Genomic DNA, 12,961 nt, shown 5'->3' with positions numbered 1-12,961 from the left:
TTTCAAGTAGTGCAAGTACTATGTTTCTGTTTTGGTCTATTTCTTTTCGAGTTGCCGTTAAAATAACAACCGTAATCAATATTTTTGGGTCCGTGTTCATATTTACTTCTTGAAAATTGTGTGTGAACCACAAGACGGGAAAGTGGTCTTATCTTGATGTACTATATACGTTGAATGTATGAAGATAATATGTAAGGGGGAATACAAAATGGGGTCAGTTAACCTCACTTAGGAATATAGACTTACTCACCTAGTACAGGCTAAACCACCGAGGCACGGCTCCAGGGCTGCCAACATTCACACGCTCAAATCGCACATCAAAGTGTAGACGATTTGTTGTAGAATTATTGCAGTTAATATTTATTGCTAATTATTATTTATTTATGGAAATTCTATTGATATTTTTTTTACACCTCCGTTCTTTGCAGTTGTAATACAATTTTTATCCGTGCTTCCTTTCTTTCTTATTTCACCGTATACAACTTATCAGATTTTTATGTTCATTAATAAATTTTGTATTTTTGTTGCAATTTGTTATTAATGTCTCTTTTTAGCATTCCGTTTTAAAAGACATTGTGCGTTTCTTGATTAGAATTGATTTTGATCAATAAATTTGCATTGAAAACGATGCTAACACTTTTCTTGCTTACTTCCATAAAAGTTTTTAATGTTTATATTTATGCACTTGCGTAAAATATATAAAATTTGAAAAGTTATTATTTATTGCTATTACAAAATGTTGTCCTATTAATTTCCTGTTGCCCACGACAACTAAGAGTATAGTAAGTAATTTAACAACGGCAGTGAGAAGTTCAATATGAATAGTAAATAAATAAATAAAGACGCGAAGCAAATGCAAAGTAAAATCAGCAGCTGAGCGTCGACTTTTTGCAACGTGCTCTCATTACTGACAAGCTTATTCGGTGTCGTACTTTCTCTCTTGTGAACTTTCCCACACACATTTATTCTCACTCTCACTCGCAATATTGACGCAGGCGCTTTAGAAGTAGTCCGAATACTCGTTTATGCATATGTTACATTTTATCTATCAATTTTAAAGGCACACTGAAATGTATGTTAAGAATCCGCACTGTATTATGTTAAGCAAACGCACTTTATAAAATTCAATATCATCTATTCGTGCGATTTGTGATGTCTATATTATTATACGAGTGAATTTATTGTAAACACAAATTGTTATCAACTTTAGTGTGTGGCTATACCGAAAGACTGATAAAGCGGCAAAGGCATCCATCCCATTTACATTTACATATGTCAGCAGCAGGGCAATGGACGTGCAGGAAACGAATTCGAATCGCGCGCATGAAGCATGTACGAGGCAATGAACGCTTTCATGAGCTGATGCAGCCTATGTTTGAAAGGGAAACACACTGCCCTACTTTTTAGTTTCGTATCCTCAACACACAGTCACACACACACACGCACACACATACAAACTTACATACGTAGAGGTATACAAATACACTTTCTTATGACATGATGGACACACTCACAGACAATTCACTGATGTGACTTAATTCTCACTGTTTTAATCACAGGATATATAAATACGTACATCTTCAGTCAATATTATTTGAACAGGAACTAGAAATTTATTATTGTATTCATTTTCTCTTTTAAATTTGGCAGTGTTGCCAGTACCAACATGTAAACATACTGGCTGACTCGCCAAGCGCGCATTGAACTCTTATGAGCTTAATTTCTTTGTAGGTATCTGATGCCCGACATTGCAATATACACACGCACACGGTCACGACTCACACACACATGCAAATGTCTAGCATATATAAAACTGACTGACACACATATACAACGACAAACGCGGTCGACGTAAGCCAACACGAAGGACCAAGAGAGGAAAACAACAAAAATTACATTGACGATGACGACGGCTGTGGCGATAGCGATGACGATGTCAACGAAGTGTACGAAGCTAGAGTAGAGATCAAGAGTAGGGAGCTTAGCTCACTCGGCAACAGAAATAGCAATAGCAAAGGCAATAGCAGTTGTATTAGCAAAGTAGCAATAACAACTGTAAACGATACAACTATATCTTCGGCTGCCCAACGACTTTAACATCGTGTCCTTTCGCTTGGCTTTGTCGTTCGACATTCAGAACATTTGAGCGCTCGTTTTGTGAGATTCAACCTGAAAGTAGTGCAGTGGGTATGTACCATTGTGTCTGTACATGTATGTGAGAGCGTATATATGTATGTAAGTGTCCAATGAATGTTCTTTTTCCTGCGCTAAAGTCGGGCTGGCTCCTTATATACATATGTACATATGGAAAATTTAATTTGCAGCATAGTCTAATAATAAAATTTTGTTAAATATATACTCGTTTTGTTGTTTTCACAGTCACCGTTGGATATATATTGTTATATTTTCTAGTAGATTTTCTTTATTGATTATATTTCACATTATATTAGATTTTCGATTACGCGCAAACACACATATCTTTCATTCTTTTGTTACATTTTAATTAAATTTTCTCTATACAAATATGTATATATGTAGCACACCAAATACTCATTTTTCATCTTCCTGTTTTTTTGTTTCACTTACAAACTAGCAAACGAATACAGAATTTATATCGCCTATGTATCAATCAACAACATTTTTGCTACAAAACAATAACTATTCACGTATTCAATATGAATTCAACATCTTGCTAGCGATTCTTTTTTTATTGACTACGCAGTTAGAAAATTTTTCACTTTCACGTTATAACATGTATGTACATCTATATATATTTTAAAGGAACTTTTTTTTACTTTTCATACAGGCACACGACGCGAGTAGTCAAAGGAACCAACCTTCCTCGTCAGCAGCGCATACAATTCTGCGCGTTGCGAAATCGGTCGAATCGTAGCACCATGCAGCTCAGGCTCGTCGTTGAGCTTTTTCGGAGTGCTGGGGGCCTGACATGGGAGCCAGAGCTTAAAACTGGCGCCAAAATGCTTGGCGAATATAAGTATGTGCATGCATGCAATTGAAAGCATGTGCTTTGAAATCTGAACGTTCCGTCCACGTAGCGTATACTTAATATTTATGCTACGATAAGCTAAAACCTTTACACATCTAAAACGAGAAAAACTTTAATTCAATTTAGCTTTCAATGAAGAACCTTAAAATATAAATACTATGTGGACATTCTTAAATAAAAAGGGAATTAAAACATTATATAGGTACTAAATATGTACCTACATACATATATATACATAGTTTCTGTCCTTATTACATATGCTGGATATTTAAGCAAAAAATAAAACTCAAATAATAATCATTACGTTATATTATCCAATAATTATTATTGCTTTAGGAATCTTTTCGTTTATTTCAGTCAGAAGACCGCAAGCTTTATAATATAACTAATTAAATTAATTTCAAATTTAGTATGTTGTTTTCAATTTTATTTTTTAATATTTTGCCGTCCACACCTAACGCATTTAAATAGAATACCATATAATTATATGGTAATGAGTCACATTGAGGACCAAAACACCATTAAATAAAATTCAAAGCAGAAATACCATTGACCTCACTTAACGGGCAATCCGCTACAATACATTTTTTTAACTACGCATTATGTATACGGCAATTAAACCTATAATTGTACCTACCTTTAGTAATTATTTCAAATCCCCAATGGTTTCAAATTAATGGCAATGGTGAGACAATGAGTTTAACAATCGGAATCGTGCGGAATCGGAAGTCAATAGTAGATGCCCTTCGCAATTTGGAATATCACATTTAAAATGAAGAACATTTCCAAAGCAATTTCCAAGATAATATGCTTTTTAAACTCTATTTAGACCTAGTGCATCCGCTTCAATGATGCAATTCTATGATGCAACTGCATACACCAAAACTGCATCACACAAAGAACTGTTTAAGGGTGAAAAGTAAACAAACTCAGCCAGGAAAAAAAAGCATATCAAAAGCAAAAGAAACAAATCAACAAAAAAAAGAACCATTTAATAAATTATGCGCCACTGAAGGCATTCAAAAAGTAGAAGTACATACATATATACATATTTTATTTATTATTCATTGTCTCTCCTTCTTTCTGTTTTACATTATAATAAGCAACTCACTCTGCAAATTTCTTACTTCTATACAAAGTGGCCGAATTGATCCTTTTCGCGGTTTTTTTTTAATATTTTGTATTATATTTATCGAAATAGTGCGATATTGATGGCTATTTCACTTGCAAATTTTGGCGCCTTAAGATTATTTTGCATATCCTAAAAACAAAGTAAAAAAAAATTAAAGGAAATAGACCGAAAATGTTTAATAAAAATCGACAATACGATCATTTGGCCACTTTGTATAGAAATATGATCGTTGCAGAGCAAGTTGCTTATTATAATGTAAAATAGGTCGAAATAGAGGCATTTGACGAATTCTAAATAAAACTTATGTATACTTTTACTTTTTGAATGCCCTCTGTGCCGTATAATTTATTGAATTGTAATTTTTTCGGTTGGTTTGTTTCTATTGCTTTCTTCCTGTCTGGGTTTGTTTACTTTTCACCCCTAAACAGCTGTTCGCGTGATGCAGTTTTAATGTAAGCACTTGCATCAAAAAACTGCATCATTGAAGCAGATTCACTAGGTCAAAATAGAATATAATCAGCCGATTTCCGTAGATATCAAAATAAATATAATTATACTAAAAAAAAATTATTTTCGCATCATTGATAATGCGGCCCATTAGCCATCCCTTTCTTACACACAGTCACGTAGGGAACGATGATGGGTAAGGTTCTACTTAATGGAAATTATCAATAACTTTCGAAACTTGGTATATATCAACATTAAAAAAATGTTCCAACTTGGTTTAAAAAAAATTATCGAAGGGACTAATATTTTTAATAATTAATAATTTGTTATAACTTTGATACCTAACTTAAGAAATCGATACATCGATTGTGGCATCGATACGTGTCCGCCACTAGCTAGTTGCTATTAGGTTCATCTGTTAATTCCTTAGGCGACCCTGGCAACAATTAGTTTTGATGTCGCGCACGTAATATCAACATATAATTTTCACGATGAAAACAGCCGTTCTTGGTGGCGGTATCAGTGGCTTATCAGCCGGATATTATATACTACGCAGATTTGGCAAACCACTCACAATTTACGAGGCCTCGCCGCGAGTCGGTGGATGGATTCGGTCAGAATGGCATAAGAACCAGGGATTTTTTTTCGAATCCGGACCACGGACCATACGGCCCAAAGGATTGCCAGGTGCCAATACATTGGAGCTGGTGGAGGAGCTGCAACTGCCAATTAAACCGATACCCAGCAGTCATGTGTCTGCCAGGAATCGAATGCTTTATGCCAAGAATCAGATCTGTATGCTGCCAAACAGTCCAAGGGGCTTAGTTAGCGTCGTGCCTCCGTTTTCGAAGCCACTGTACAGAGCACTCATCCACGACTTGACCACAGCCGACAGTGTAGTGGCCAAAAACCAGGATGAGTCCATTTACAGCTTCGTACAAAGAAGATTTGGTAAAGAGATAGCCGACTATGCTATTAGTCCAATGATTTGTGGTATTTGTGCTGGCGACGCACGGGAGATAAGTGTACGATTCCTCATGGAATCCATTTTCGAGCACGAACAAAAGTATGGCGGCGTTCTAAAGGGTCTTTTGTACTCGCGCTTCAATGATAAATATAATGCCCTAAAAGACAAAATTCAAGTCGAGTCCAACTTATACAAACGAGCTTGCAAAGAGAAATGGGCCATGTATAGTCTGGAGGATGGTCTGGAACAATTGCCGCGCAGCCTACGCAAGTATCTGACAGAGCGCAATGTGAATATCCAGTTAAACAGCAAATGTCAAAATCTGCGCTTCAATGGTGCTGACAAAGCAGTAATGAGCTTCAAAGATACAGATGTGCCAGTTTCGCATGTGGTCAGCTCACTGCCCGCTTACCAATTAGCGCAGCTGACGAAGGCGCAGCATCCATCGCTGTCGGCTCAACTATTAAGCATTCCTTACGTAGATGTCGTCGTAGTCAACTTACAGTACGACAATGATCAATTGTTGAAGCACAATGGGTTTGGTCTGCTGGTGCCGCCCGTGGAGAATTTGCCTGTGTTGGGCATAATATTCGACAGCTGCTGCTTCGACATGGCTGGAAACACGGTGATCACCGTAATGATGGGTGGGCACTGGTTCGATAAATGGTTTGGACAGCAACCGCCTCCAAGCCAGAAGGAATTGCGGGACGTGGCGCAGCAGCAAGTGTGCCGCATATTGGGCATTATGGAGGATCCAAAGTTCAGTCGGGTGCACACGTTGCACAAGTGCATTCCTCAGTATACCGTGGGTCACAAGCGACGCGTGCAGGGCATCAGGGATTACATTAAAAGCTATAAGTTGCCATTGTCGCTGTGTGGAGCAGCATACGATGGCGTAGGCATCAACGATGTTATTTTGTCTGCGCGCAATCAAGTAGACAACTTGCTGGAAATCTAAAAGTAAATTAGTGGTTGCAGGCTTAAGGCTTATAAGCAATCTGCATGTATATCTGACTGGTGATGTCCAGGCAATAAGAGCAATGAAGATACAAATTTTTTTAGTTTACGAGACTAAGGCCGGATTCCAACTCTTACAAATTTGAAATTATAATTATTCCGAGAACAAAACGTTCAGCGTATATTTCTTCTGTAAGCTCAATTGAGACATAAACCGTAGCAAGTATTTCAACGAGGGCTTTGGGGCTACAGGTAAACTTGTCGCGTTTAATCATAATTTTAGCAAACTTGCTAATTATTTTTATATACAATAATGTATTTTTAAATCGTTCATTTATCAAATCCACCCAGACAGGGGGGACTCTTCTCCGGTTCATGATCGGGCTGCCATTGCTTTGGTGTCTTTGCCTCGATGGACAGAGCGTGCATAAACTCGAATCCCGCTGCCTCAAGCGCTTTCTTTATTGTATCGTTAACTAATCTATGGCGCTGCAAAAAATTGCATTTGCAAATTACTACATTAAGACTCATTTAGAAAGCTCACCTTGATCAGCGTCAAATCGTTAAATTTGTCGGACACAACAAGCACTCGAAAATGAGATTCGGCCTGCTTCGGAGTGTTATGCATTGGCGATTCATTTGAAACGTCTAAAAACAGAGGCTTCAACTCTGTTGTTAATGCTTTCCTCATGGCCGTCTCTATGGGTGGATACTGCTGTTTTTCCTGTGACATTTTTGCTATCGAATATTTGCTAATTGATGTGCCGCTTCTTCCAGAAACTCTAGCCAAATGACGAAAACTAACACCAAACATATTTTTCCAAAAATCTGCTCTCAGCTGATTACAATTACATAAACAAAGTGACAGCCGGCTCTGAAGTGGTATCGATTATCGACTATTATTTCCGTCATCGATAATCAAATTTTAAGATAGCATATCGATAGCATATTTAGACGAAGTACATCTGCTTCAATGATGAAGTGTTCACACAAAAACTGCATCACTCGAACAGCTGTGAAAATGTAAACAAACTCAGGCAGGAAGAAGTAAAATAATAAAAGCAATACAAACAAATCAACCAAAAATAAGCAATTTATTAAATTGTGCGCCACTTAGGGCATTGAAAAAGTAAAAGTATATTTACATTTTATTTAATTGACTACTAATTTACATTTAACATCATAATAAGCAACTCGGTCTGCAACTATCATATTTCTATACAAAGTGTCCAAATTGATATTGCCGGTTTTTCTTAAACATTTTGTATGCCTCTGTCTATTTCTTTTGATTTATATATTTTGAAGAATTTCAAAATAATTTTAAGTCGCCAAAATTTGCAAGTTAAATAACCAGCTGATTGGCATCGATATCGCACTTTTAAGATAAATATACCCAAATACTAGCCAAAATACCTTTTTAAAATCATTGCTGATTCAGCAATGCTGAATGATCAGCGATGCAGATCCATTAGCCATCTTTCTCTTACACACAGAGCTTATGGAATGATGCGGCGGAAGATTCTACTTAACGGAAATTTCTATGATGCAGCTTAGTCTAAACAGCATATAAGAGAAGTATTAAATAATGTTTTCACTTAAAATATATATATATAAATAAAAATATATGTTTTCTATTTATTTTTTTTTTATATATTTAAAATTGTAATTTGATTGTGCAGTACTGGACTCTATGTATTAACTCTAAATACATTAGCTCAGTTAGCCATAATTATTTATAATTTTTGTTTTACCAAATCGGATTACCAATAAAATCTAAAGAACCCAAAAATGTATTTTAAATAGTTTTTAACCACGTGTTTTCACAAATGACCTGCTCAGTTTAGACACAATATTGTGAATTGTTAGCGTTCGTGGATGACATTACTATGTATGTTCCTACAAGAACAAGGTCATTCGTCATCAAGTTGCGAAGAGGTCTTGGGATTTTTCAGTCATATTGCATATTGAACTTTTTTAATTTAATTTGCCCTAAATATTTTGTTATAGGTTTCTAGAGTTAATCTTCATTCAGCTCCACTCTGACTGTACGGCAATAACATCGATAGATTTACTGGTATTGATTATTTTCAAGACCCATCATGAGCTTCTGATTTATTTTGTAATAAAACGTTTATGGTATAATTTAATCCAACAGAGTAATACACTGTACTGTATTTTAAATCTTTAATGCAATAGGCTTTTGTGCGAAAAAGCTGTAAGAGAACATGTTTTTAATAGAAAAATAGTATGTCTAGAACAATTAAACAGCAGTTGGGGAGAGTACAGCGTCTTGCATCTTTACATTCCTTAATAGGAATTCGCTGATCACACTAATAATCAACCAGCTTCTTTAGCTTAGGAGGTGCAGATATAACTACACGCCCTCGATTCCCTCCACCACTAAAGCTACTTCCATGAGGTTCTTTCTCTCGACTGGCGTAGGAGCGATCGTACTGCTGTTGTCTATATCGTTCCCGTTCGCGCATCTTCTCCATGCTTCGTTCACGTATTCGACGTCGCCTTGATTGAGATTGACTGCGCCGGCTTCGGGAGGGTCTGCGATCTCGGCTTCCGCTTCGTCGCCGACTATGTGATCGTCTTTTTCGTTCGATCCGACTAGCGCTACGTCTACTGCGCGAACGCGAGCATTGTCTTCGATTACGGCTTCGGCTGCGAGATCTCCGTTTTCGTTGCGTTCGGTTTATGCTGCTGCGGGAACGTGATCGCTGGTTCCGATTCCGACTATGACTCTGATTGAGACTGGGACTTACACTGCGACTGTGACTGTGACTACGCAATCTACTACGATGCAAGGATGATGTGGCTAAGCGACTTGGTACCTCCGAGCCTCCAGACTCTACCTCACTATCTGAAAGCTTGCCACTGGAGGGAGTTCCATACTTATGTCGCAGTTCACGGCGCCTGTGAATAAAGAGATGTGAGAGGGCCGAAAAAAAGCAAAACACGAAACAGCAACTAAGCCACTCACAACTGATTACTCACCTGCGCCTCAACTTTAGGGCTAATTCTCGCATCTCATCCTCACGCTCCTGCTGCAGCTGTCGCTCCCGTTCTGTTTTCTCAATCTCTGCCCTTTTATCAGCCTTATCTGCAAAATAAGAATGAATTTTAGTCACAGCTCATCGTTTACACGTTTTTGCTTGTATTTTTGAACTCCACACTACACTTCTCGCTGGCTTACATTGCCTGTTGAGCAGATTTTGCATCTTGCGCTTGAGACGCTCTCGTAGATTGGGTCTTCCAGTAACAGCTAATGAGCCAGATCCCTGTAAAAGTTACTTGTTTATTATTTAGTTATCAAGAATTCCAAAAGTGTAGGTGGTGTTGGAGTCAGTTTTTTTTTAATAGTCGAAAGTGTCATAGCGTAAAAATTAAAAGAAATAAATTGACATCTCGAAAATTCGATATAAGATAATTATTGAAAGATGCTCAACTACAAGTTACTCTGCGTTCGTCATGAATATGTCAGTCTGCTTTTTTCTTGTTCTTTTTTAGATTCTTTAATATCAATATTTTATGAAATGTCGTTGGTAAATTGAATGTACATGTTCATTGTAATTTGTCAAACTATCTCGGAACTATTTGCATATATTTATCTTATTGATGAATCTAACTATCACATAATGGTTGTAAAATTATCCAGGATAAGTAAACCGTTATTTTAATAGCCATCGAAGGATATTGAGTTTGATTCACATTGATTTCGACAATTAAGAGGCATGAAATTTTGTGGTGTACTCCAGTTAATTGAGGCAATGAGACACTTTGGCTTTGCTTACTGACTTTGGTTTCGGTAGCAGAACTATATTTGCCTGTTTGATTACCCGTGCTGGATGACAACGGCTGCGAACGCTCCGAACTGGAAAATACAATAAATTAATTTGTCAGTCAAATCAATCGCAATGCAAAACTTAGCGAGGGATAATCAAAAATAGCTTTCTCTGCTTTGCTGGTCCTCAACTTTACCACAAGGCTGTTGCCTTCACTTACGCAGTATCCAAGTCCAACTCGTCGGAGTCATCATGATCTCGATCTCGGTTGCGCAATAGAGATTTGCTTGAGTGTTGTTGTTGCTTGACAGTCGATGCCTCAGCATCCTCGGCACCGCTTGCCTCGCTGCTTTCGGCCGACGAAGATGATGTGTCGTTACCGCGCTTGCGTCCATAGTATCGTTTAAGTGGAGGAGGAGGTGGCTCCGTAACTGCTGGATGCTGCACATCTGCAAATGCAGCTTTCTGACTATTTGATGTCGTTGTCATATTGAGGACTCTAGTTGGCAGCGGGTAGCTGATCATAGGCACTGTTGATGCTGATGCTAATGATGATAGTGATTGGTTAATTGCTTTTTGATGCAACTGCAGTTGTTGCTGCCTAATAGGCAGCGAAGGCGCAGCAGCAGCCGAAACTGTAGCTGTAGCCGTTGATGTCAACGTCGTCGTGGTTATGGTACTAAGGCATATTGTTTTTTGGGCGGCAGGCGACGTTGCAGTTTGCTTAGCATTCAATTGTGCGCGATACCGTCGGCTGGAACAAGAACGCGAGCGCGAACGTGTGCGAGACCGGGAATGGGAGCGAGAACGGGTTCGTCGCCTTCGATTTGCTGCATAAGAGCTACCGCTCGAGCTACGCGAGGAATAAGAATAGCGCTTTCGCGATCTTTTATAACTGGGACTACGTGAGGCGTATCGTTGACGGGAACTCGAGCGTGTGCGCGATCGAGAGTGTGAACGAGAACGTGAACGGGAATGGGAGCGTAATTTGGCGTAGTATCGAGATCTTCGCCGGCTGCGAGTGCGACTGCGGCTGCGACGATGGTAGCTACGACGTTGATTTGGACGTCGATGTCGAGTGGGACTGCGCGATTTACTTTGCGAAGAGCGTCGATTGCGTCCACTGCATTTTGCAGTGTCGTTCATTAACTTCAGTTTGTCCAAGTTGTCTTTGACCTTCTGTGCATAGGACACAGAAGCAGCTGCTCCAACATTGCTGGCATTAATGCATGATTCGCCCAACGTCTGGCCGGGCTTGGTTATATTGATAGTGATCTTCGAATGCGGCTGCATCTCGTCCTCTCCCCCGAATGAGGTTATATACGTGATCTTTTCACCACCACCTTCAGCTGGCGATGGTGAACGCGACTCCGAGTCTTCATCCTTGGCCTTATTCTTGCCTTGATCCTCTTTGGCCGCATAACTCGGTGGACTAAAAGGTCGATTGGCAATGCGACGTTCCTTTTGCGCTCGTCGCTCCCTCCGCGATTTCCGACCACTCAACAGCATCTTCTCCTGTTCCTCCTCGCGAGCGATGCGCAGCGCGTCCGCTTCATCGGCATCCTTGGTGAGATGCGAGAAGAAATCGTTGCTTTTCATGCCATAGTTGCGACCACAGGCGTTCAGCTCGTGCGCTTGCGTCGTGTCAAGTTTGCTAATATCTATAGACACATCCATGTCTATGTCTGAGTCCGATTCATCTGAATTCTCTCCTAGTTTTTCTCCAGCCGCAACGCTAGCTATAGTGGTGACAGCGCCACTTGTGGCTGCCACTGCAGCAGCTCCAGCTGCTGTGCCAAAGGGCTGCGGACCAATGGCAACTGTGGCTACCGCATCACTTACATCGTCGTAGGAGTAACCTATAGTGGCGCCACCACCGCTGCTACTACTCTTTTGTTTCTTCTTGTTCAAATTGCGCTCAGTCTCGAGTTGGGCGTTGGCGCCAAACTGCTCCTCTAGATATAATTGATGCAGGAACTTGTCCTCGCTAACATTAAGGAAATCGTTCTGGGCCAGGATCCGATAGCGTTCATAGTTCAATTGACGCTCCTCGGCTGTTAAACATGCATCAGCGTCTGCGTCTGCATTGCCACCCCCTTTGACAACAGGTGCAATATAGTCTAGATGGGCGCGCACATCAAAGCGATCGATGAGATTATCCTGCTGTCCCTGCCAAGGAACACTGCAAAGTCACAGAGAATTTATTAGTTTACTTCAATTACAATTATAATGTATGGTCAGTTTATTATTTGTGCATTCAATATCACTTGCATGATTGCATCGCCATCCCCGGCGGCCGCCACAGCTGGATCAAGATAGATTTTGCTTCGCCGGCCATGCAGTTGCAGGAATTGTGTTGGATCGGCTTGGATCTTATCATAGAAGTATTGGCGACGCTCAGCACGCTTTCGATAGTCGACGATGAGGCCGCGAATGCGTCGTTCCTGCTTGCGAGCCTCGTGCCACATAATTATCCATGAAAAATTAAAACCACCAAATGCGAAGATAGTTTTTCACAGTAACAGAAACCGAAACAGCAAGAGAAACTGAAACAGAGTCACACACGTTGGGCCGGCAAAATTAATCTGTTTTTCAATAGCTCGGCTCGTTTCCATTTCGTCTCTATAACATGAAGTCAGTGTTGAGAAACGCGCGGAAAC

The 12,961-nt window shown here is 39.5% G+C and overlaps 4 protein-coding genes across 7 annotated transcripts in view; 2 read left to right on the top strand and 2 right to left on the bottom strand.

Annotated features, from left to right (window-relative positions):
• Nucleotides 1-12,961, top strand: part of LOC133835560 (uncharacterized) — a 60,172-nt gene that overhangs the window by 45,376 nt on the left and 1,835 nt on the right. The window lies entirely within an intron of this gene.
• On the top strand, nucleotides 4,998-7,155 carry LOC133837123 (protoporphyrinogen oxidase). Its single transcript, XM_062267786.1, has one exon. It carries the CDS (start codon nucleotides 5,078-5,080, stop codon nucleotides 6,509-6,511), a length of 1,434 nt encoding a protein of 477 aa, XP_062123770.1. The 5' UTR covers nucleotides 4,998-5,077; the 3' UTR covers nucleotides 6,512-7,155.
• Nucleotides 6,659-7,324, bottom strand: LOC133837124 (bolA-like protein DDB_G0274169). Its single transcript, XM_062267787.1, has 2 exons — nucleotides 7,055-7,324; nucleotides 6,659-6,999 (listed from the first exon to the last, which is right to left on the bottom strand). Exons 1-2 carry the CDS (start codon nucleotides 7,322-7,324, stop codon nucleotides 6,841-6,843), a joined length of 429 nt encoding a protein of 142 aa, XP_062123771.1. The 3' UTR covers nucleotides 6,659-6,840.
• On the bottom strand, nucleotides 8,592-12,793 carry LOC133835555 (CLK4-associating serine/arginine rich protein). 4 transcript variants are annotated; one of them, XM_062265544.1, is made up of 6 exons: nucleotides 12,573-12,793; nucleotides 10,522-12,483; nucleotides 10,315-10,390; nucleotides 9,713-9,797; nucleotides 9,514-9,619; nucleotides 8,592-9,432 (listed from the first exon to the last, which is right to left on the bottom strand). In XM_062265544.1, exons 1-6 carry the CDS (start codon nucleotides 12,767-12,769, stop codon nucleotides 8,841-8,843), a joined length of 3,018 nt encoding a protein of 1,005 aa, XP_062121528.1. In that variant the 5' UTR covers nucleotides 12,770-12,793; the 3' UTR covers nucleotides 8,592-8,840. The 4 variants fall into 4 exon arrangements, 1 of the variants encoding a protein (XP_062121528.1); XR_009893597.1 differs by having other exon boundaries at nucleotides 9,411-9,432; nucleotides 10,344-10,390; XR_009893596.1 differs by having other exon boundaries at nucleotides 9,412-9,432; nucleotides 10,311-10,390.

Source organism: Drosophila sulfurigaster, chromosome 2R (assembly GCF_023558435.1).
Source record: "Drosophila sulfurigaster albostrigata strain 15112-1811.04 chromosome 2R, ASM2355843v2, whole genome shotgun sequence".
Lineage (NCBI taxonomy): Eukaryota > Metazoa > Arthropoda > Insecta > Diptera > Drosophilidae > Drosophila > Drosophila sulfurigaster.
Note: the sequence above shows the minus strand (reverse complement) of the source record. Positions and strands in the feature narration are given on the sequence as shown.